The 25,405-nt window shown below is 53.4% G+C and overlaps 1 protein-coding gene across 2 annotated transcripts in view; it reads right to left on the reverse strand.

The window, feature by feature from the left end:
* Positions 1–25,405, reverse strand: part of PRKAG2 (protein kinase AMP-activated non-catalytic subunit gamma 2) — a 276,646-nt gene that overhangs the window by 189,580 nt on the left and 61,661 nt on the right. For both annotated transcript variants that reach the window (XM_082846715.1, XM_082846714.1), the window contains exons 2-3: positions 8,686–8,757; positions 2,758–3,037 (exon numbers count right to left, since the gene is read on the reverse strand). In XM_082846715.1, coding sequence (XP_082702841.1) covers positions 2,758–3,037; positions 8,686–8,757 — 352 coding nt within the window. The remainder of the gene's footprint in view (positions 1–2,757; positions 3,038–8,685; positions 8,758–25,405) is intronic.

The following is a 25,405-nucleotide window of genomic DNA, read 5'->3' on the forward strand; positions in this document are numbered from 1 at the left end:
CCCAGGGGGCTCGTGTGACAAATGGCGTCTTCACGACGTCTTTCCAACGGACACAGCGGGTTTCACAGGCAGCTGCTTACCCAGACCCTCCGTACAGGCCGCTGACGTTACTCTCAAGCTCGATCTTGTGAAATCAGTTCTGGGGCAGTGGGAGCAATATGTAGTCTGGACACGTTGACCCGGGCGTAGATGCAGGCAGGAAAAGCAGATAGATTGTATGCCCTCCACGCAAGCCTCACAGCAAGCCCAGTGAAAAAATCAGGTGGCGGCTAGGACCTGAGGGGAGAACCCCGTGGAGTAGAGCACACACACCGCCTGGACACAGACTCAGACCTTCCTGCTTCATCAGCGGGCTGGGCAGGGTTGGTTTCCCATATCCTCGGGGAAGGTCAAGGACCTGGGCTCGGTGATTCAAGGGCAACAGCACGGGCTACTGTCCTGGGTCCAGGACACCCGCTCCCAGACAGCTTCTCTGAAGAAGCCGAGCCCCCGCCCTGACCTAATCAACGCATCTTTACAAGAAGCCCAGTCACTCCGCTGGTCTTCTTGAGCCCCGCCTACGGCTACCCAGCCAGACAGCAGAGAAGCCTTAACTAGCTACACTTGCTGCACAGCACCTAACAAGACACACCTCTGCAGCTGGGTGCTTTCTAGCACACTGAATGGCCTTTAAAAACACTGACCAGAAAGGGCAGCACGGACTCCTGCTTCCCGGGAAGCTGAACATCTGGCCCATCTTCAGGACCCAGCATCCCACCTGCTGGCTCCCCCAGACCTCCCAGACCCCATATCTTGGCTGCCCCTTTCTGCCTTCAGGAATGACCCTGGTCCTGGGACTTCCCTGCTGGCCCCGTGGTTAAGACTCTGTGCTTCCACTGCAGGGGACATGGGTTCCATCCCTGGTCAGGGAACTAAGATCCCACATGCCGTGCAGCACAGCCAAAAAACCACCAAGAGATGACCCTGGTCTTAACAGAATGACCACCCTACACCCACAAGTCCTGCGCCTCCCCAGCCAGGGGCATGAATTGCAGATCTTGGCTTTCAATGTAACCTGTGTCCCCCCTCAAAATTCATGTCCTTCCAGGAACCACAGAAAGCGAACTTATTTGGAAATAGGGTCATTGCAGATGTAATTAGTTAGGAGGAGGTCATCCTGAAGTAGCGTGGCCCTCAATCCAAAATGACCGTTGTCCTTAGAAGAGGAGACGCAGAAGCACAAAGACACAGACACAGACACAGACAGACACACGGCGGGAGAGGGCCATGTGACAGCGACGGTGACGCAGAGACTGGCCTGCTGCTTCCACAAGCCAAGGAGCACCCAGGACCGCCAGCAACGCCAGGAGCTGAGAGAAAGGCCTGGAACAGATTCTCCCCTAGACTCTTCGGGGGGACCATGGCCCTGCTGACGTCTTGATTTTGGTTTCTGGCCTCTGGAACTGAGAGAATAAATTTCTGTTGTTTAAGCCACCCAGTTTGGGGTACTTTGTAATGGCTGCCCCAGGAAATTCATACAACCTAGTTCTGTTGTAAGCAACCCAGGCACAATGCCACCTGTGGGGAAACAGGACACCTGGTGAAGGTCTGGTCTGACATCCCCTCCCCTCTGAGAGGTGGTGTGTGATGGCATATTTGAGAATTGCAGGGTCCCTGTCCAGGAAACTGGGGATGCTCTCTAGGGTGTTGGGATGTCAGTGCTAGGACACACCTCCCTATCTGGCCTCATATCTAAGTTCCTAACTGCACGTCACCCGTACTGTCTGCGTGAGGACCACCTTGTCCTGTGACATTTGTACACTTACACGTGAGTTCAGTCATCATGGGGATGCCTTTAGGGGTGCTAGGAACGATACCCCAAACCACCGAAAAAAATTAAAGAAGAAAGATCCCCACACTTTCCTTACAAGTCACGGAGACTGAAACTGCGCTTGGGCTGGCCTTGCAGATAGAGTAATAGCTCCAGCCTACAGGTCCTGCAAATACAACCCGGAGAGAAAGGAGGCGCGATGCCCAAGGGCAAGCTTGTTTTCCAAATCATTGTATTCTTGATAGGAACTTCCTATGTCCTCAGAAAGAGTCGTAAGGAGGAGGGAGATGCACTAAGACACGGGAAAGGTGAAAATAAACTCCATCTACTTTATGGTTTCCCTGGTATATTTCTAGATACGATCAACGGTGCTCAGTGGAGAATGTTTTATCCTTAGATCACAAACACTCATGAGCCTAAAGAGCTCTCTCTGAAACACACATCTGCTTCCCCGGTTTCTGTAGCAAATCAACCCCACCTACCCAGGGCCTGAGACAGAAAAAGTCAGCATGTGCTAGAAACAGGTTCACTCAAATCCCCCAAACACCAAGCCGTAAGCCCTGGGGGCCGCACACGGCAGATCAGAGAAAGCGCTGGGCCGTCTGGCCCCAGGCGTGGGCCGCTGCTGATTCCCAGAGAAGGCTGGAGGCTAGCGTTCCACGTGGCTGTCCTCACAGCCATACTGCGAGTATCGGGGTATTTACATTAACCCCACAAGCCACGCCATACTGGGTGGATTAGTGCAGGGATAAAGCGACAGGTGGAAACACGTTGCGCTGGAGATAAATCTGTTCCTGGGGGACAGACCAGACGCACACACTCAGTACCATCAGTAATAGCCACCCGGCCAGCTCTGGTGTCCCTGCAGGTGGCCCTGCGGCCAAGTGGCTGTGAGCAGCCCCCTGGCAGCCCTGCACCCACCTGAACAACAGTCATCAGTGCCTTACTTTTTCTGGAGCGGGAGAAGAACCGGATGCCCCCGGGCGAGGTAGACGGGTTGGAGTTGGGGGAAGATTCTTTGGACGAGGAACGGAAGATTCCGCTGAAGCTCATGCGGCGCGGGGAGCGCGGCGGGGACTCCTGGTAGGAGAACGGGAACACGGTTTTGGGGGAGCCGGGGCTGGTCTTGGGCCTCACGGGAGCAGACACAGGGCTGGAGGGCCGGTGCTGGGGGCCTCTGGAGAAGAAGCCTTTGGAGGGGCTGCCTGAGCCGAAGGGGCTGTCCACCTGCAGACAGACAAGACAGACAGACGGACGGGTGAGGTCACTCAGAGCCTGTCCCCCATCATCCAGCTGCTGCCACGACACCTGGCCCGAGAAACAGCCCCACGCTCTTCCCCAGACAGAGGCGGCCCAGGGGAAGGATCGGACCCCGGGACGACCCACCCACAGGCCGGGCCGCAGCATCCAGGAGCCCACTGGCCTCCACCCAGTTCTCTGGAAGGGTCTCCTGGAGGTGGGGGAGGACAGCCATGCAGCCGAGAAGGCTCGAAACATGGCACCTGCCCCCTGCGTCCTATTTGCGGCCCCGTCTCCTGGCCTTCACTCCTCCAGACCTCGTGCCTGTCCTGCTCGAAGTCTGACTACAGATCTGATCTCTCTGATCTGAAAGACAGTGGGCCCGGGGCTCCACCCTGAGGGCACCCTGGCGTGGGAAGTGATGAGGTTTTCACCTCCAAGCAGCTTCGGGGCTGGAGTAACGGGGGTTGCAGGCAGAGGCCGGGAAGAAAGCGAACAAGGCTGCAAAGCTCTGAGGCTCACTTCGGCGACGGCTTGAAATTGTAGTGACGGTTTCAAAACTCACTGGACTCCATATTTAAGCCAAGGCACACAGACTCAGGGACTTTTGAACGTGTCCTGCTGGCGGGTGTAGCAGTTGGCGCTCCCACCTGAGTGCCTGGGCCTGACCCGCTCACCTCTGGGCCACCCTGGAGGTTACGTAGACTCCCTAAGCCTCCGTCTCCTCCTGTGTGAAATGAGGGGCCATACCTGCCCCTCAGGGCCGTCTGAAGGGGCATCGGGCAGACCTGACGCACAGGAACTGTACTCTGTACACGACCTGCTGCCGTCCCGCGGGTAAGCCTGCAACACAGGAGCCAGAAGGGCCTCAGGGCCCACCCAGCTCTGCAGCAGAAAAGGAAAAAACGACGTGTCCCCGGGGCTCTGGGGCAAGCATGAGGCCTGGCAGGGGTCGTGCAGCACACTGAGACCCTGGGCTCCGCACGGCAGGTGACGACCGGTGCACTGCGCACAGGGCAGAGGCAGTCTCCGTGCCTCTATCCACTGGGGTGCCTGCCTGGACCCGGGACCCCTGTGAGCTCCTCCACCACTAGAGGGAGCCCCCGAGCTGGGCTTGAGGTCCCTTAAAGGAAGTGATGCCCTGTGGGGACCCTCAACCGCACGCCCCCTTCTCCCTGAGACCCTCCACCCTGCGTTAAAGGACCAGTGTGGCCATGGCGGGGAGGGGTGCAGAGGCTGGCCCCGTGCCAGTCCCCTCGCCGAGTGGGAATCTGAGGCAGAGGCCGAGCTTCCCCAGAGCCATATAACTCAGGCTCTCCTCCTTATGGAGAAGTTCAGGGTTTTCTTTTGCTAACCATTTGGTGTGAATAGCATTGAGATTCTCTGCCTCTAGAGTATTGGGTTCAGCCACTACCAACCGGCCTATGGGACTCAGGCTTCCTGGGGCTTTTCTACATCCTAAGAGTAATGAAAACAGAGCTTTTGGAGGGGTGGGAGGCGTGTGCCTGTGGACGTGGGGGTGGGGCGTAGGGCCAGCAGGCCCAGGGGTGGAGGAAGACCCCACGGCAGGGTGGTACGTGTCAGGGTTCGGGACAAAGATACAGGAGTCTGAATCCCAGCTCAGTTTCCAGCAGTGACAAGTGACCTACGTGTCAGTGTTCTCATGTATCCAATGGGGACACTAGGCCGACTCGCAGGGTCGTCAAGATGACAGGATATACACAAGGGAAGCACCTGCCACACAGGTACACAGCAGGTGTACACAGCAGGTACGTGTACATGATGGTACACAGCAGGTACGTCTGGGAGGTCAGCCCTCACTGTCACGAATTCGCTACAAAGAGACCCTTGGTAGACGTGGAGAGTCGGGGAGGCTGGGCTGATTTACGGAAAGACTCCACGTGGGGTGAGAACCTGACCCTCCTTTGAGGGGGAACCACAGAGCTCTTCAGCACGGGGGCGGGGGGAACACGGTCATTTAGGGCAGACGTTCTAGTGGCCTGTCACCATCACCCTCTGGGTGCCGCTGAGCCCGGAGCTCAGAGAGGGCGCTGGCTGGAGGCTGAGGGAAGGCCCCAAAGCTGGTAAGTGGTGGGCGGGACCTCAGGCCCACGGCCTTGACCCTCACACCATTCACCTCCCGAGAAAAGCAGAAACAGCCACGTGAAACGGAAGAGGAGTCAAGGTCAAGCTTGAAGGCAGAGGGAGGGAGTCACGGTAGGAGGCCAGCCCCGCTGCTGCCCCATCCCCTCCACACTGCACAGTGAGCTCTGCCTAGGGAGGAGGGATTGCTGAGCAAAGCTGACGCTCACTGCACGCAGGGAACAAGATGTGGGCAAGGATGGGGTCCCCGCAAGACTCTGGAGAACAGCAGGCAAGACAGGGCTGCCCTGAGAGTGGCCCAGACGGGGAGAGATTTTAGAGGGAGACACTGCCCATCACGGGGCCCTGAAGCAGGGAAGGCGCTGAAAGCCGATGGGCTGTGGACAGGCCGATGGGCAGACGTGTCCCAGGGTCGGGGGGAGAGAGGAGCTGGAGCCGGGAGGACAGACAGACAGCCACTCACTTGGGCCACCGCGGACGGGTCACCGGGACAGGTTGAGACAAATGGCAGTCTCGAAGGGCCTGGGTGCCGGTTTGAACCGTACCTGGCGGGCAAGGGGAGCCCTAGGATTCTCCGACTAGGACTGACTCCAATTCCGGGCTCAGAATTGCAGGCCAAAAGGGCCAGGCACTCAGCCATCGGGCTTCAGGAGGGGGCTCCAGAAGCAGGCCCTCTCCCCACACGGCCAGACAGCGGTGGCTGTGGCCCATCCCGGCCTTGTCCCCCGTGTCTCCCGCCCTGACCCTGGCGAGGGGGCGGTGGCGCTGAGCCCCCGGGTCTGCTTCCTGTAGGCTGGGAGGGGTGGCGTGGGTATCGGCATGATTGCAGCCATTGGGGACAGAGCCCGTGCCTCTTAGCAAGCTGCAGTAAATGGACACCTTGCTAAACGTAAGAGCATGCCTCCCGAGGCGTGAACGTGAACGAAGGGCCCAGAGCCTCCCGAGTGCCTGCCGGCTCTGCAGAGCTACACGGCGGGCTCTCAGGCCTCCGCGAGCAGAGCTTCCAGGCCCACCTCTGTCTGCCACTGCAGGGAGGGCCGCGGGGGCCAGGGCCAGGCCACCCGGTGCTTGGTCTCAGCCCCGAGGATTCAGGAAAGCGAAGAGGAGGGTTGCACGGTGAAGGTGAGCGAGGGGTCCGCGGGGCTGGCCTCGACGGTGACTGACAGCTGGGCACCGGGCACCCCTTGGGAGCCTGAGGGAAATGGGTGTGGGCGAAGGGGTTAAAGGTGAAGGGTGCCAGGAAAGGGGGGCCGAGTTGGACAAAACCCCAAGGTGAGGGTCTGTGGAGCCCGACTCAGGCTGGGGAGGTGTGGAGGCTGTGCCTGGGATGCAGGACACGGCCAGTGCCCTTGGGGCCAGTGCGCTAATGGTGCGCGGCTCCGCTCTGAGTCCCTGTGTGCTCCAGACGGAAAGGGGCTGGCGTTCTCGGCAGAGGGAATGGAGGAACAGTGCACACGGCCAGCAGTGGACAAGAGGCCCCGAGCCACGTCTAAGGCCTGGCCAGATGCCACGTTCCCGACGGCTCAGGTAAACGGGTCGTGGGTGCACCCCTTCACGGTGCTCCGAAGTGGGGGGTGTCCTGAGGCCACGCCTGCGTTCCCAGACTGTCCCTGAGCATGTGTCCCGGGCCAGTCACTGCTCTACGTCTGCTCCGTCGACGAGCTCACTGAATCCTCGTAAGGAAAGGTGAGCACCGCCACGAGCCCGGGTTTGCCGATGGGGAGACAGGTTCACAGAGAATATCTTGTCCCGGGTCACACAGAAGGGAAACTGCCAGGAAAAATGAACAAAGGAGCCGGGCTCCCCATCCCAGGATCAAGGGACACAGACAGGAAAACCTGTGGGCATCTGGGCATTCCACAGACTGCCCCAGACCAGGCCATGCTGGCTGACCCAGAGTGACCACAGTGGTGTTGAATGACCCCAGGGACGCTGATGGCACTGACCTAGCTCCCAATACTGGCCCGGGAGCTGCACACAGAGCTGTGCAGAGTCAAGATGACCATGAAGCTCTTGTACCGAGATGTGTTATGTAACAAAGAGCTGCCTCCTCTGGGAACAGGGGAGCCAGGAGAGGGGACAGGTGGGAAGACCAGGCAGCTCCCATACCAACCGATGCTTGGGAACACAGGGTTGGCATCGTTGTTGGTTTTTTTTCAGCTGTGCTGCGTGGCTTGTGGGATCTTAGTTCCCTGACCAGGGATCGAATCCGTGCCCTCAGCAGTGAAAGCGCGGAGTCCTAACCACTGGACTGCCAGGGAAGTCCCAGGGTTGGCATCCTTGAGTCCAGAACACCCATAAAGGGGAGCTCAGCTGTGACCCCTCCACTGAACTCTGAGTGTACCTAGATGGGAGAGGAGGCCGCCAGGTGTCCAGTCCACATTCAGCTTGACAGTCCCTGAGGATTTTCAGTCCCCTAAGGAGACGGGGGTCTCAGTCACAGGGTACAAAGATGCAGAGATGATCCAGAAAGGGCAGAAAGCCTCCTGTCCGGCCGAGGACACGTCCCTGCATGGCCTGCGCCACTGGCCCCAGTTCGGGGTGTCCAGACGCAGTGCAACGCACACTGGGCTGAGCGCCAAGAAACCCAGACTGAAGCCGGCTCAGTTATTAAGCAGCCCCGTGACTGTGGGAAAGTCTTTCCACCATCCTGAAGTCCAGTTCCTTCATTTAAAACCCAAGTGTAGGTGTATGGGACCCCAGGACCTTTGCACAATCTAGGAAGGAAGTCCCAATAACGATGGAGATTCCCATTTCCCATCAGCCCGGTGGGATGAGGGACGTGGAGCCTCCAGGGCCAAAGAATTCAGCCTGGCTCTTGTCTCTGCTCTCAGACACTGCCCACGGCAGCCCCTCCCGAAGCCTCGGCCCAGCAGCCGCCCCAGCCGTCTGCCGCACACTCACCCTGACCGCGGGCCACCTGGACCTCCCTTTGCTTGCCGTGGCCAACCCACCCACCCCGGGATGCGCACTCCTCGGCTGCCTGCCCTCCACGGCTCCAGCTTCCTCTGGAGGAAAAACTGACCAGCGGGAGAGGGGAGAATGTGGGTTAAAGAGAGGAAAGGGAAAGGGGGAAAGAGGACGAAAGGGAGAGGAACGGGCAGGGAGAAGGGGCTCCCGTCTGCGGGGGAGACAGTTGGTCTCCACATCCCGATTTCACTAATGCTTTCAACCTCCTCTCTTCGCTAATCAGCTCCTCGGGCGCTCAGGGTGCTAAGCTCACTGTCAATCTTTGGCATCACCTCTGCCCTCTTTGGGGAGTCCCGGGGCCGCGGGCGAGCCCAGAGGGAAGAGGAGAGAAGAGAAAGGAGTGAAGCCTGGCAGGTGTGAGGCAGGTGTGAGGCAGCAGCCAGGTGCACGGGTGGGATCGCAGGTCAGAGCACAGGTGGGAGCACAGGTGGACATGTAGGTGGGAGCACAGGTGGATGTACAGGTGAGAGCACGGGTGGATGTGCCTTGGGCTCGCGCTGAGGGAGTTCTGCCTCAGTGGCACCTCAGGTGAGCCGTGAGAAGCTGTGAGGAAGGTGGCTTACCTTACGAGAAGGATGCTTTTCTGAACTCTCCAGGTCTCCATCCAGGAGCGGCATGGCAAAGGAACTCAGGTCCTAGGATGGAAAGAGAGCACGTGGTCAATGACCTGGACCCTCAGGTGCCCATCTGGCCTCGTCCCGGGCCACTCCTGGCTCTCCGTGTGTATCACCACCCCCTCCCTGAGACTTCCTCGAATGTCAAGCCCCAGGGAGGACGCGGAGGGCCAACAAGGTGAAAGGAGGGGTGGAGACGTGCTGGCCCCCCTCGGAGATCCTGACCCACCTCCAGCTTCCCTTCCCGTCCCCCCCAGGGGAAGGAGCAGGAAGAAGAGGCTGGGACCGCAGGGCAGAAGGAAGAGAGCAAGGGAGGAAAAGCAGAAAAGGGGGAGGGCAAAGCCCACCGCAGCGCTCAGGACTTCATTTCATGACGCGAATGTGGCCCAAGGAAGTGTGTCCTCCTGGAAAGATGGCAGGGCCGCATGGGAGGGCTGGCCGCTGGGGCAAAGCGGTCAGAAAGGCCTGATGACATCGTGGCCCAGAGAGATGGCCTTGGGGGCAGCAGCTCGCCAAAGACTCATGGTGTCTAAAGTGAAGTCATCACGTCACCCTCACCCTGCTCCCCTTTCCTCCTGTGTCTTGCCCGGTGGACACCTGCATGCCTGGGCAGGAACCGCACCTGGGCAGTCCTCCACCGGGAGAAGCTGCCTGCATCCCTAACCTTTTGGTTTTTTTCTTTTTTCCTTTTTTATTGTGGTAAAATACATGTACACAAGATTTACCATCTTAACCATTTTAAGTGTACAGTTCAGTGCAGTTAAGCACGTTCACACTGTTGGGCAACTAACCTCCAGGGCCCTTCCCTTTGCAAACTGAAACTCCATATGCATTTGACAACCACCCCCCAGCCCCCTGCCCCAGCCCCTGGCACCCCCTGCCCCCATTCTACTTTCTGTCTCTATGAACGTGACAACTCTAGGGACCTCATGTAAGTGGAATCGTACAGTATTTGTCTTTCTGTGACGGGCTTATTTCACTTAGCATAAGGTCCTCAGGTTCATCCGTGTTGTAGCGTGTAACAGAATTTCCTTCCTTTTAAAGGCTGAATAATGTTCCATCGTATGGATAGACCACATTTTGTTTATCTGTTCCTCCATCAAGGGACACAGGGCGCTTCCACACCCTTTGGCTACTGGGAATAATGCTGCTATGAACACAGGTGTTATGGATTGAACTGCGTACCCCTCAGAACTCATAGGTTTGAAGTTCCCACCCCCGTTACCTCAGAATGTGACCGTATTTCACGGCTGAGGGCACGGGTTCAATCCCTGGTTGGGGAACTAAGATCCCACAAGCCACGCAGCACAGCCGGAAAAAAACCAACAGCGATGCCAACCCTGCGTTCCCAGATAGAGGGGGTCTTTGAAGAGGTAATTACGTTAAAATGAGGTCATACGGATGGGCTCTCTAATAAGACTTCAATCCAGCAGCACTAGTGTCCTTATAAGAAGAGGAGATCAGGAAACAGACACAGAAGGAAGACACATGAAGACACAGAGAGAAGATGGCCATCTATGAGCCAAAGAAGGAGTTTCTCAGAAGAAACTCACCCTGCCGACACCCTGACCTTGGACTTCTAGCCTCTACAATTGTGAGAAAATAAACTGCTGTTGTTTAAGCCACCCAGTCTGTGATACTTTGTTATGGCAGCCCTAGCAAACTAATACAGTGGGTGTACAAACATCTCTGCGACCCTGCTTTCATTTCTTTTGGGTATATACCCAGATGTGGAATTGCTGGATCACATAGTCATTTATTTTTAATACTTTTGAGGAACCCCCATACTTTTTCCGTAGCAGCTGCACCATTTTACATTCCCACCAGTGGTACACAAGGGTGCCAATTTCATCCTCACCAATACTTGTTATTATTTTGTTTCATTTTAGTTTTTGTTTTTTATGGTGACCATCCTAATAGGTATGAGATGGTATCTCACTGTGGTTTTGATTTGCATTTCCCCAATGATTAATTATGTTGAGCACCTTTTCTTGTGCTTGTTGGCCATCTGTATATCTTTTCTAGAAAAATGTCTCTTCAAGAAGCCCTTTGACTATTTTTTAACCAGCTTGTTTGCTGCTGAGTTGGTAGGAGTTCGTTATATAATCTGGATATTAACCTTTTATCAGATACATGAATTGCAAGTATTTTTTTCCCATCCTGTAGGTTGCCTTTTCACTCTGTGGATTGTGTCCTGTGGTGCACAGAAGTTTTTAATTTTGATGTGGTCCAATTTATCTGTTGATATTTTTATCAATACTTTGTTGCCTGTGCTTTGGTGTCATACCCAAGAAATCATTGCCAAATCCAATGTCATGGAGCTTTTCCCCTGTTTTCTTTAAGTTTTACAGTTTAAGCTCTTATATTTAAGTCTTTGATCCATTTTGAGTTACAGAAGTTCCCCCCGCCCATCAGCAGTTTTGCCTTCCAACGTTTCAGTTACTTGAGGTCAACCAGGGTCCAAAAGTATTTAATGGAAAATTCCAGGGAATTCCCTGGTGGTCCAGTGGTTAAGACTCCATGTTCCCAATGCAGGGGGCCCGGGTTCGATCCCTGGTCAGGGAATTAAATCCCACATGCATGCCGCAACTAAGAGTCCACATGCCGCAGCTAGAAGACCCCGCGTATCGCAGTGAAGATCCTGCATGCGGCAACTAAGATCTGACGCAGCCAAATAAATAAATAAATAAGGGGAAAAAAAAAAAGAAAATTCCAGGGACTTCCCTGGCAGTCCAGTGGTTAAGACTCCGTGCTTCCACTGCAGGGGGCACGGGTTCGTTCCCCGGTTGGGGAACTAAGATCCCACATGCCTCACAGCATGGCCAAAATAATAATAATAACATAAAAATTTTTTAAAAATTCCAGAAGTAAACAGTTCAAAATTCCAGAAATAAACAATTCATCACAATTTTGTGTTTTGAATTTCGTGCCATTCTGAGTAACCTGATGAAATCTTGCACTGTCCCGCCCTGTCCCGCCTGGGACGTGAATCATCATCCCTTTGTCCAGCGTATATCCACACAGTACATGTGCTACCCCCTCACCAGTCACTTAGTAGCCGTCTTGGTTATCTGTTTGACTGGTGCGGTACCACAGTGTTTATGCTCACATGATCCTTATTTTACTTAATAATGGCCCCAAAGTGCAAGAGGAGGGACACTGGCAATTTAGATATTCTCTTACTGAGCCTACTTCATAAATTAAACTTTATCCTAGGTATGTACGTATAGTATCCACGGTTCAGTTCCATGGTTTTAGGCATCCACTGGGGGTTTTGGAACATATCCCCTGTGGCTAAGGGGAACTACTGTAATTTTTGTATATTGTATAATAAGGTAAGGGTCCAACTTTATTCTTCCACATGTGGATATCCAATTTTCCCAGCACCAAGTATTGCAAAGACTATCTTTTCCCAGTGAATGGTCTTGGCACTTTTGCTGAAAATCATTTGGCCATATACGTATGGAGGAGTTTCTTTCTGGACTCTTTGTTCTATTTCATTGGGCTATATGTCTGCCTTTATGCCAGTACCACACTGTTTTGATGATTGTAACTCTGTAATAAGTTTTGAGCTCAGGGAGTGTGAGACCTCTAACTTTGTACTTTTTTTTTTTTCAAGATTGTTTTGGTTACTTGGGGTCCCTTGAGAGTTCATACAAATTTTAGGATGGATTTTTCTATATCTGCAAAAAAATGCCATTGGGATTTTGATAGGGAGTGCATTGAATCTGTAGATGACTTTGGGTAGTATTACCATCTCAATATTAAGTCTCCAATCCATGCACATGGGAGGTCTCTCCATTTATCTGTGTCTTCTTTAATTTCTTTCAGCAACGTTTTGTAGTTTTCTGTGTACCTAATCTTTCTTTTAACCTCTTCCACCCTCCCAACCCCTTTGCTGTGGGGTCCAGGTCTGCACCCTCCTTTGCCCAGCTCTCTTTCGGGTTTCCTAATGGTTCTCCAAATCTTTCAGCTTAGCCTGTTTCAAGCTATCTGCAAACCTCTGCTAGAACAGTGATTCCTAAAACCGTGGCCCCATTATGCTGGCCTCTGCCCTAAAGCCCCAGGGCCTCCACCATAGCCTAGGCAATGGCTCCCACACCTAGTCCACTGGGACTTGCTGGCAATCTCTTACGTAGGCAGATTCCAGACTCAGCCCCTCTGGTGCCGGTTTATCTCAGCATCCCAGGCAGGTTGCACCTCGCGAGTTGGATCCCACCACAGAGTCGACTGGTCTGCGGTGCCGTGCAGGCTTCACGGTGATTCAGCCGGCAGCCCAGGCGGGGAGCCACCAGCTTCCCACGGGTGATTCACAGTCAGGAGCTCTCAGCCGGGCCCTGCAGGCTCCAATACAGGCCCCGTGGATGTGCCGACCTCTGCAGCCTTATTTCTGATGTGCTCTGCACCCCGTCTCCTTCTTTCAGCAACAGCCCAGGCAGGATCTTGATAGCTTTTTAAACACAGCTGTGCGTCTGTGGACACGTTGCCTGGAATGCTGTCTCAGCTCCTCAGTTCAAGGTCACCCTTCGCCCACCGTACAACCCCTTCCTCAGAGAACAGACTTCGCTTCACCTGGGCCCCTGCGGGACGGAGCTGGCCATCTCTCTGAAGCTTGGAGCCCTTTCCTCCTGCCCACTTGCCTCCAGCTCCCAGCCCGGAGATCCTGGCTCACGGGGTGAACTCCTACTGTCATGCAAAGCCCAATTCAGATACGATCCCTCAGGCAGAATTCATTCTTCTCTTATCTGTGCTACCACGGTACCTTAGACTACCTTTATTACAGGACTTACCGTGCTATCTCAATACCATTTATCAGTCTATTTCTCTAACTGGACTGTGAACCGGTCAAGGGTGAGGGGAAATCATTCAACTCGCTATTCTGCGCCACAGGCAGCAGGTGTGCAGAAGTGACTGAATCAACTCCTGGACAAAGCAGCCCCTGTCCCGGCAGCACGTGTAGGGGGTGCGCGCCTGTGCTGATGGGCAGGAGGGGCGGCGAACGGGCAGACCCCGCGAGACTGCAGGTCACTAAGGAAGAGGAGGAACCAGGTGTGGACGCGTAGCTCCTATTTTAATGAGTACGTTCCTCTGCGGTTTCAAAGAATCATTACCCTCACTTTCGTTCAGCAGAGCAGTTTCTACACACCAAAGCCCTGTTGCACATACTCGATTATTCCTCATGGAACCATCAGGCTCTAGCGACTGAGGCCCTGGCGGTTAAGTGACTCAGGACAAGGCGGTCTTGAAAGAGCCGAGACCAGGACGCGGGTCTTGCTCCCATCCCAGGCTGCCTGGAGCCCTGGGCGGGCCTGCGGCTGGTCCCCTGATGCTCGTCTCGCCCAGAGCGAGACAAGGAGGGCGCCACACAGGCGACCACGGCAGCGCGCGGTGCGTTTTCCTCGCTCAAGCATCCCCAGAGAGAAGTCCCTTGGCACCAGTAGTGGACTTTGCTGGAAGGCTCCCCCATCCCACATTCCACGATTCTAATCTCAGCTCTCACCTCCCCGAGCTCACTGGGAAACAGTGCGCACCGTGGAGGCTGGTGTGGGAAAATCTCCAACTGCAGCGGTGACCACGAGACTATTAGCAGGTGGAGTGACTGGGACCTGGCCTCTCAGCTTGGCTGACCTTCCCGAAGGCCAGGCGCTGGGAGCTCACCCTGCTCACGGGGTTTAAACGCCCACCAGAGCTTTGTGCCTCCCTCACTGCTTTGTCCACATCTGGCCATCCTGAATTCTCCCTCCCCATCGGCAGGCATTCAGACCCTCCCTGGTGCTGGGTGGCCGGTTCACTGGGCCACACTGAGGCACCTAGAGACGCTCTGTCCTCTGGGATGGTCCTCAGCTGCACACACTGTATTTTAGACCCTGACCACGTGCTCCGGAGATAAATAGCAGGGTCTCTGGGGAAAGCGCATTTTCAGGATTTGGGCTGATAAAGTCGCCTGTCAGGAAAGCAACAGGACAAAAGAGAAAAGCCCCAGGTTTGAGAAAATTCCCAAGATGCGAGCCAACCTTAATACCCCACCCCTGCCCCTCTTCAGAATTTCAGGCAAAAGCCAAAAGTCTAACTCAAAAACGTCAGGTCTCAGCAGCAGAGCTGTCATTAATTTGCCATTAGAAATGTCCTTAAAACTTCCATTTGGTGCCTCGTTTGGTCCTCAGAGGAGCCCATACAAGTAGGAAAGGCAAGTGGTACCACCCCAGTCTATAGATGAAGATACGGAGGGTCAGAGAGGTTAAGCCACTTGCCCAAGGCCAGACAACCAGACAGTAGCAAGCAGGCCCTGTAACCCCGGTCCACCCACTCCCAGCTCAGAGCTCTTTCTATGGAACCCTCCCACCGCCTTGGGATGGCTCAGCTCCAGTGACAAAAAACAACCCAGGGGACTCTTCCCTGGTGGCACAGTGGTTAAGAATCCGCCTGCCAACGCAGGGGACACGGGTCCGAGCCCTGGTCCGGGAAGATCCCACATGCCGCGGAGCAACTAAGCCCGTACATCACAACTACTGAGCCTGCGCTCTAGAGCCTGCGAGCCACAACTACTGAGCCCGCGTGCCTACAGCCCGCACGCAGAGCAGCCACCGCAATGAGAAGCCTGCGCACCGCAACGAAGAGTAGCCCCCGCTCGCAGCAACTAGAGAAAGCCTGCGCGCAGCAACGAAGACCCAACGCAGCCAAAAAACTGAAAAAAAAAAAAGACTAAAAAAAGCAGCTTGGTATTGGAGGCTGTGAAGATACAGGGTTCTTCTATGCAAAGTGAGTCTCCGTGGCACAGTGAGATCACAGGGGAAGAGAACAGATGGAGGAGGGTCTGTACAGTTCCGTGATTCACTGCCAAGGCAGCCTGTGATACTGTCTCTTTAAGGTCTACTTCTTAATTAAAAGTAATTCACCTAATACAACATTGTAAATCAACTATACTTCAATAGAACAATTTAAGAAGTATTTCATGCTGATGTTGCAAAGGACAGACAAGTATCAATCATCCCACCACCAAATTCGATCACCCACATTTTGTGTAGTTTGGGATCTTACTGACGGCTCACCCACTCCCCGGCCACTTACCCCAACATTTCTCTATGCTGTTTACAACCAACTGATGTGTGAATTCTTGAGAAATGAGGGCTCTTTTACTCCCGTCTTAGCCTTGACAGTAGGTGTGTATCGGTCAGATATAGTTCTGCCTTTTCAGCATTTCTGATGCTTTGTCTTACAAAACTCCTTTGTTGATGCAGCTGGGCTACCCCAGGAAGAGCCCTGGTGAAAGTGCACACACAGGACAAACAGAAAGGCTGCCAATGTCAGGGGCCATGGCCTGCACCTAAGGGCCAACCAGGGGTTTTAAACGTCAGGGTGACCACAGAACATTCCTGTGCAATTACCAGCCGTTAAGACTCCTACCGAGGAGGGAACACTTTGAGGACAGTTTCATGTTCCTCCCCTGCTGAGCAGACCTGAGCCCAAAGAGTGTCCATCAGCGGCATCTGGCGCTACCTGGGTGCAGACAGCTGACCCAGGGCGCTGTCTGGGCGTCGACGAGCCCGCACCCCTCGGGCACATAAGAACACGACCTGTTCACAGAGATAGAGCCGGAAGGCCGGGTTCCAGCCCAGTTCTGTGGTTTCCTATCTGGGGATCTGGGAGATCTCGGGCACGTCTGAATCCAGTTTTCCATCTGTCAGATGACAGGGTTTAACTAGATAATTTCAGAAGATGCCTGTTAGCTCAGACATTCTCTGTTCTTATCTGTTGGGCTAAACAGCAGGTGGGGTCAGGAGCGGTTTAAGGGAGCACTGCTAGGCTGAGAATAAAATGCTTCTCATCTTCTAGGATTTGTCATCAAAATAATTTTCTTCCTCTCTCAAACTACCAAGTACTCTCCACTGTTCTCCCAGCTCAGGGCAGAGTCTGCAGACATGGTGTGGGCTCCACCACAGAGGGATGAGGGGGTGCCCCTTGCTTCCCTGGTGACGCTTCTTAGCTGAGCGGGTCAGGACCCAGACACGTATCTGGCTTTTCTACCTTAATGTGTGTCTCAATCTGCTTCTTAAGCACTAACCCTCTAGTTTCTCAGGTGATTTCTAAGGTCCCTCAATTTTAAGCACATGGATCGCTAGTACAAATGCCAGGTGCATCCCAGCTCAGCATGATTCTGGAAAGCCGTGAGTGGTGTCCTCAGACTAAGGGTACCTGGCCCCCTGCCCTGCCTGTCCCCCTGACCCCCGTACTCCCTGTCACCAACATGGGAGGTTGCTCCCACCATCTAACCTCCTCTGCACCCGAGCTGTTGGAATTGTGGCGAAGGCCTTGGTGAGGCCCTCACGTGGGATACTCAAGGGAGGCGTCTCCAGATGGACTGGCTTTGCTCAATCCCTCAAAACCACCAAACGGGCAATTCTTGGTACTAAGGTTGGGGGTAGTGACCAGAGCCATGGGCACTTGGAGCCTTTGAGAACACTCATGTTACATAACGACTCTCAGAAAAATAAGGAACGAACCCAGAATCACTGGAACTCGGCAACAGGGGAGGGACAGGGGACAAATTAGGGAAAAAGCCTAAACTTAACTCTTGGAGAAGTTCCAGAATTATTTATTTTCCACAGAAGACATCATGGTTTCTGACTGCACTCTGAGAGGCTTCCTGATATAAAAGAGAAAAAACCCCACTATTTTTCACTCCTGCGGCCACCCTCCCACCTCCCCTCACCTGGTGGTCCCAGGATTGATTCACATAGCTGTTTGGGGGCTCCCTCGCTGCCCTGGCCAACGACCCTGGGTCTTTGTGCCCATGTGATGCCTACTGACCAACCGCGGGAGGGAAAGTGCTTTGGCCCCGTGGTGGGCAGGACTTTCCCCCAAGAAAGAAGCCCTGGGCCGTGCAAAAGGCAGAAATCTGGCAGCCTGACCTTCCTTGGTGTTAAGGGAGTATCCTGCCCCACCGCTGTCCCCAATTCCTCACCCAGTGGCTCTCCAGCTCCACAGCAGCACCAGACAGTAAACTCTTTTCTCAACAACAAGTAGCTTCAGAAGCCCTAGACCAGAGTGGTCAAGAGACTGCATTCTCCCCTCAGCGCTCCCCTAACTCTGGCATGGAGCAAAGCATTTTAGTCTCCAAGGGCCTCAGTTTTTCAATCTGTAAAATGAGGCTATAGTGCCGTCTGTATCACAGGGCAATGTTGTGAAGACCAGATAGGATGATACAAAAGAAGGTCCTTCCCGAAACTACAATGAGGTATCACCTCACTCCGGTCAGAATGGCCATCAACAAAATGGCTAAAAATTATAAATGCTGGAGAGGGTGCGGAGAAAAGGGAACCCTCCTGCACTGTTGGTGGGAACGCAAGTTGGTGCAGCCACTATGGAGAACAGTATGGAGATTCCTTAAAAAACTAAAAATAGAACTACGGCATGACCCAGCAATACCACTCCTGGATATATATCTAGAAAAGATGAAAACTCTAATTTGAAAAGATACGTGCACCCTTATGTTCATAGCAGCACTATTTACAATAGCCAAGACATGGAAGCAACCTAAACGTCCATCAACAGAGGAATAACTAAAGAAGATGTGGTACATATATGCAGTGGAATATTACTCAGCCATAAAAAAGAATGAAATAATGCCATTTGCAGCTACATGGTTGGACCTACAGATTATCATACTAAGTGGAGTAAATCAAAGACAAATATCATATGATATCACTTATATGTGGAATCTAAAAAATGATACAAATGAACTTATTTACAAAACAGAAACAGACTCACAGACATAGAAAACAAACTTATGGTTACAAAAGGGGGAAGCAGGGGAGGGATAAATTAGGAGTTTAGAATTAATAGATACACACTACTATATGTAAACTAGATAAACAACAAGGGCCTACTGTATAGCACAGGGAACTATATTCAGTGTCTTGTAATAACCTATAATGGAAAAGAATCTGAAAAAGAATATATATATATATATATATATATCGGAATCACTTTGCTGCACACCTGAAACACTGTAAATCAACCATACTTCAATTTTTAAAAAAGGTTAAAAAAAAAGAGAGCCCTTCCCATAGTGTGAGCTCTCACACGGAACTGGGTTGCATCAGGACCACTGGCCGAGACGCACTCGGCCTCACCAATCAAGGCCACAGAGAGGCCAAGGGCGTCACCCGGGGCAACCACCGACCTGGGAAGCCAGGGCAGTCTCCCACGCTCCACTTGGGTCTGAAATCAGGTGAGGAGCTTCTGCAAAGACGCTAGCTGCCCCTCCTATAATTAGAGAGCCGTCTTTATCCCTTTCTCAAGCAGAAGACAGGCTGGTTAATAACCGGAGCCCGGCAATCCTGAAGCGGGGTTACACAGTGCAGGCCGCTCCCAGAGGCTCTCTTCCTGCTGAAACGCCGTGGGGCCAGGCCCTGCCCTGTGGGTAGCCTTTGCTTGACCAGAGGTAAATGGAACCTTGGAAGGACCTGTGGCCTCCTGGCTCTACAGCCAAGGATGCTGTGCAGAGGGGAACAGGGACTTGGGCTGTGGGACGCCTGGGGACCCCAATCCACATTCCCAGGGCCCTCCCTCCACACCTTCCCAGCTCAGGCCCCCAAAGTGACCTCTTAAAGGCAAATGTTCCCAGGCCAGGTTGAGTCCAGACTCTGCTAACCACTAAGGACTAGGCCCCAGCCTCTTGTGTTCTTCCAGCCCGAGCTCCTCCTGGATAGAGGCAGTGGGAGGGGCAGGCCAGGTGGAGGACGCAGCGGGTCTGGGTCAGCTCACGGTCAGCAGGGAAGGAGGCAGGTGCCTTGGGGGGCCCAGGAGACACAGGTGTGGAGCTGAGCTGCCTGGTCTGCTGCAGCCCCCCCGGAGCCCATCGCAGGCGTCTTTCGCGCTCTTGTCACCAAATGTGGCCGCGGTTGCAGGTGCTGCCTCAATCCAGAACAATCCCAGTCTCCACGGGTGGTGTTTTAGGCCGAGCCAGGTGATGGGAGGAGAGTCGTGTTACAGAGGAGAGAGCTTTGGGCTCTGATGACCCAGCGCCATCACAGAGCCTGTGATGGTTAATTTCACGTGTCAACTTGGCCAGACCACAGCGCCCAGTGGGTTAATCAGCACTAAGCTAGACGCTGCTGTGAAGGTATCTGTATGCGAGGTGAGCATCTATAATCAGCAGAGTTTAAGTAAAGGAGATCACCCTCCACGATGCGGCTGGCCTTCATCCAGTCAGCTGAAGGCCTTAGAGCAAAAACTGAGGTTTCTGAAAGAAGAAGAAATTCTGCCTCAAGGTCTTAGCATCAACTCCCACCTGAGTTTCCACCTGCTGGCCCGCCCTGTGGATTCAGGATTTGCCAGTTCCCGCCAACACGAGCCAATTCCTTAAAACAAATCCCTTGATATGTAATATTTATTATCTTAATACTATAATTATATTTATAATATAAATAACATATATCAGTTAATATCCTATTGTGATATATAATATATAATGATATAGCTTAACATAATATGTGTAATATATGTAATATATAAACTGTTACTATTAGTTAATATTTATATTAAGTATACATTGCATATACTTAATATATTAATATGTGATATATATATTAAGGATATATACATGTGTGTATATTAACGACATACATGTAGGATGTGTACATGCATATACAGGTATGTGTACCTCTTACTCCTCTTGATTCTGTCTCCGGAACCCTGACTGATGCAGAAACCTAGACCCCTCCCCCTACCACCCTCGAGCTGGTGGGTGCTGACCTTGAGCGAGTCTGGCCGCAGGAAGGTGGCAGTTTGGAGACAGTCAGCTACCCCTGGGGAGGGGAGTGGGGCCCACTCGGTCAGCAGGGGGTCTCTGTACACACAGAGCCCTGACTTTGTCAAGGACCTCGAAATAAATCCCCAAGGGAGATAGATGGATGAGAGGAAAAGACAGGTGTGAAAGGTCTTCGCTCCTGCAGGTTCAGTAAGAAAACAGGAGACAGCCCCAATAGTTCTATTTTTTACTGTCACGGAAGATTTACAATGTGTAAAGGAGAACAGCAGGTTGGAAAAGTCCCGAAATCACATTCTAGCGTCATCTGTGGAATGATGAGAATTGTTCTCGCGTCGCTTGCTGGGTAAGTGGTGTGTTTCCACCAGGCGTGTGATGATGCTGTGTGGTACCCACCCGCCGTCTCCCTCCACCCACCACAGTCAGCTGACAGCAGGGAGACGCTTATTCACCCAGGGACGCGCTCCTCCACACGGCCGGACGCACGGGCAGGACTCAAACGGGAGTCTTTCCCCACACAAAACCGACACTGGAAAAGGTGCCAAGAAGCTCATTCACACGGAGACATAAATGACTGATGACAGCCTAGGGTACAGGAAACACTAAGACCTCATGATCAGAGAAGGATGTTCTAATGGGATCTCTTGGACGTCACCCGGGGCAACCTCATGATCAGAGAAGGATGATCAGAGAAGGACGTTCTAATGGGATCTCTTGGGCCACTTGGCCCATCTGAAAGCAAGGACAAACAGAAGTGGCTGTCTGTCAGAGGACAGCCGGCCCTTAATTTCTAGGGCTGTTTTCAACTCTGACATTTCACGATGTTACTAAGACAAACCTTAAGAGAGGGTCTGCAAAGACCAGCGCTGGGTTTCTGGGGAGGGTTCTTTACCCGCAAGTAAAATGCCAAATCACCAACGGAGACCGAGGTAGCCTTGGTGTTGAACCCTCTGTGGGTACCATCCACTGCCTGGCCAGCTAGGTGACTCTGCTGGTCCTCGGGCCTCCCACATGCTAAGTCCTCTCCATGAAGGAAACAAGCGACCACGAGGGAAAGTGGAGACGCTGCTGGGTGTGCCCCGCAGACCCAAATGGCCCCCGACAGCTGCCTCTCCACCCGCCTGCCAGCGCCCCACGGGCAGCGGGGGCACAGGGGGAAAATCACATGGTTTGGGTCTGGGCTTCAAGACGAACCGCAGGACAGAAAACTCGAATGAGAATTAAATCGAGCACCCAGGGAACGTGTTTATAAGGTCACAGCACTGCTGGCAGCTCCGAGACACACCCTCCTCCACGCAGGGGGCTCTTATGCAAGACTCAGGGCTTAGAGACCTACTTTTTGCTCTCCACCACCTACCCAATGTGGCTCTGGGATTTGGCCCAGGAGCCAAAGTCCACACAGTTTTCAGCTCAGAATCTGGAGAATACCCCGTGTGCATATTTATAAAACTGTTTATCAAACGATTCTTCCTAAACATTTCTGCAGGTGCCCAAAGCTTCTTCCATTCCTACCTGTGTGTCACCACCTGCTGTGACCACATGTTACAGGCTGAAAAGTACAAAGAGTTCAGGGAAAGCAGCAAACACCAGGGACCTGAATAGAACGCAAGGGCTTCTGCACTAAGTAAGCATAACGAAGAAGGCGCTTTTATTTATTCGCTCTAACTTTCATCCCAGGCTGAACTGGCTGCTCCAGAAGCATTTAGCTTTTCTCACTAACAGTGCCAACCCATCAGTGGATCATGAAATCGATTCAGTGGATTATACAACCACCCAAATATAAATTAGAATAAGGATGCATCTCATTGTTTCCTAAAATTGTTGCAATTATTCACACATAGACATGAATGAAATATACACGTTACTGCGTTGTGGACAACGAAGTCTGGACAACTGTGCACCACAGGAGCTTTGAAGCAGTGCGGTAGAGTTCAGAGGGGAGCCGACACCCCCTGTCCTTCCAGATGTCACGACAGTGAACAGGGACGAACACCATCTTTTGTCCTCTGTCCTGGCCGAAGCCCTCTGACCTCCCTTTGTACTTTGTGCCCAGAAATACGCACACAGGATGGAGACAGAGAATCACATCTCGTCACTGTCATGGATGGGAGGTAGGCAACTCCTTACCTTCCCCCCGACCCTTTTTTTTTTTTGGCCGCGCTACATGGCTTGCAGGATCCTAGTTCCCCAACCAGGGATGGAATTTTTTTTTTTTTTGGCCATGCCCTTGGCAGTGAAAGTGCAGAGTCCTAATCAATGGACCGTCAGGGAATTCCCACCTCCCCTTTCCTCCAACCACATCCATCCCTCCCCTGGCCCTCTGAGCAGTGGGCACTGCTGCTCTGACCCACCGTGGGTCCTGCCAACTCCAGCAGTCCCAGGCCACCCCAGACCCAGAACAGCAGTTACAGCCCTGGGGGCAACTACCTACCGAGACCCCTCCAGAGTGGGATCTGTCAGCACCTGTGCCCCTCTGATCCAGGCCTACCGCAGACTCCCTGGTCTCCGGACACCTAAACCAGGGAAATAACGCAGTCACAGGGTGTCGCCATTGGAAAATGTCAGAGACCTTCCAAATTGATCCCTTTCCATTACAGGTGGGGGGTCACAGGTTTCCAGAGAGATTTGAGTGAGGTGCTCAACGCCACGTGGTAGAGTCATGACCGAGCCAGAACCAACTCCTGGTCTTGCAACTTCTAGCCAAGTTCTCTATCACACCGTGCTCTCTCTAGTTGACTCTGACCTTCTAGCGTACGTTTCCATTACGTAAGGTGATAACAGCTGTCCTGCAGAGTCATAGTACAGACGGAGCCCCTAGCACGGACCTGGCTGCCCTGCGCACCCAGGTGTCAGTTGTGATTATTATACAAGGTCGGCCATCCTCTAATTTCAGTTCTCTTGGTATCTTTGCGTCCAGCGACAGAGCTCTTGTTCCAAGTTGCCCTCTGTCATCCACTGGCTTTGCGTGAATGTGTTACTTCCTGGGACTGCACCACGCTTGTGGTCATGCCCATTAGGGTAAGCAGCTGCTCCGGGAACTTTCGGGAGGGAGCCACAAAAGCCTCAGCGCCCTCCATCTGATGGAAGGCTGGAGGGCACTCTGCAGAGAAGGGCTCCAGGTGCTGCGTGTCAAAGCCTAACGCAGCAGGTACGTGGAGATCAGCGGCTCCAGGAGATGCTATCTGCCCACTTCCCCTTCCTTCCAGGGCAGGGCCTGCCCGGAGCCCCTCGGGCACACACCAGGCACACGCAGGGCACATGTCGGGGGGCTCCTCGTGGGAACTCAGAGTTCTCGGGTAGAACAGGGGGCACTGGGGGCACACGGCATCCTCCCTCAGAGCCCAGTGGCCACTGAGGGTTCCAGGCACCCCACCTTGGGCCAGAGTCCCCCACAGGGCAGGTTAATGATGACACTCAAAACAGGCAAGTGGCTAGCTCTTTGCAAAAATTTATTTTTTGGTCCTTTTTACTAACTTAGCTCCTATTGTTAAAAAAGAAGCTGAATTGAACCTATGCCCTCTCTGAGGCCTGGATACAGATTTCTGTTCCAATGAGCTGTGCTGACTGGAAACTCACATCCCGTCTCTGGTCCTCGGTTTCCTCACCTGAGATAGGAGGTATCTGGGTCTGAATCCTGGAGCTCCTCCAAAGGCCTTCCAGCCCCCAAATTCTATTCTAGGCCATCCCTCCTCCTGGCACCGAGATGGCAGACTCCCTTCCACATGCCGGGTTGAGCCCCAAGGCCATGATGGGTCACACTGCCCCTGTGACCCACCCACCTGGTGGGTGCACCCTGGGGTCAGGCCCAGAGGCGGCAGGAGAAACACCCCGTAAGTAGCTTCCAGGGGATGGGGGAGGGATGAACAGGCAAAGCACTGGGAATGTTTAGGGCAGTGAAACTACTCTGATACTGTAATGGTGCATACACGTCACTATACATTTGTCAAAACCCGTAAAATGTACAAAACCAAGAATGACCCGATAAAAACTCTGACTTTCAGTTAATAATAGTGTATTACTAAAGGCTCATCAGTTGTAACAAATGTACCGCTAATAATAGGGGATACTGGAAGGGAGGGGAAGGAGGTACAAGGGAGCTCTCTGTACTCTCTGCTCAATTGTTCTGTAAATCTAAAACTTCTCAAAAAAAAGTCTATTAATTTAAAAAAAAGGAATAGCAGCAAATAGGCAGAGATGGCCTCAGTTCTGTCGGTCAACTGATCACCCACCTCCTGTCATTTCTACAGGAGACAGCAGGGAGCCTGCAGTCTAGCTGAGGGGCTGCCCTGGGCTGCCCCAAGAGGCCTGTGGTCATCAGTCCATGTGGGGACAGGAGCTGGAGTGGTCACTTGGTCCTGCATCCATGGCTCTGAGTCCTTCCGGAACGCAGGGGAGCAGGTGTATTGCACACGCCCAGACTCAGGGCCCTGAGGCCGCGGGGATCTCGGGGAAGAGAAGATAAACCTGGAGATGGAAGAGCTAGCTGGGGTCAGGCAGCAGCAGGGCCGGGAGGAAGGTCTGCAAACCCACGTCCCCTCTCGCAGGCCGAGCCGTCCAGTGTAGACCCCGGGGCGAGGGCTCTGGCCTTCACGCTCCAGATGGGAGCAGGTGGCAGCCGGGGTCACCGGGCAGCCTCAGGATGTCTGGAGGGCGGGGGACACAAATCCCAGGGCCCGACTGGAGACCCCATGGGCACAGAGTAACTAGCGGCTCCCAGTCGGGGACTCAAGGCCACAGACCACGGCGCTAACGAAACCAAACAAGGAGTTTGCTGGGGTTTTTGTTTTTGTTTTTGCGGCCAACAAACACATTCTGTTCAAGAGGCCGGCTCGTTATATAAGGAGGGGAGGGAAGAGAAATGCCGGGTGTGAGGCCAAAGTCACCATAAGCGCAGAAACT

This window comes from Leucopleurus acutus (assembly GCF_964270905.1).
Source record: "Leucopleurus acutus genome assembly, chromosome: 9".
NCBI classification, from domain to species: Eukaryota; Metazoa; Chordata; class Mammalia; order Artiodactyla; family Delphinidae; genus Leucopleurus; species Leucopleurus acutus.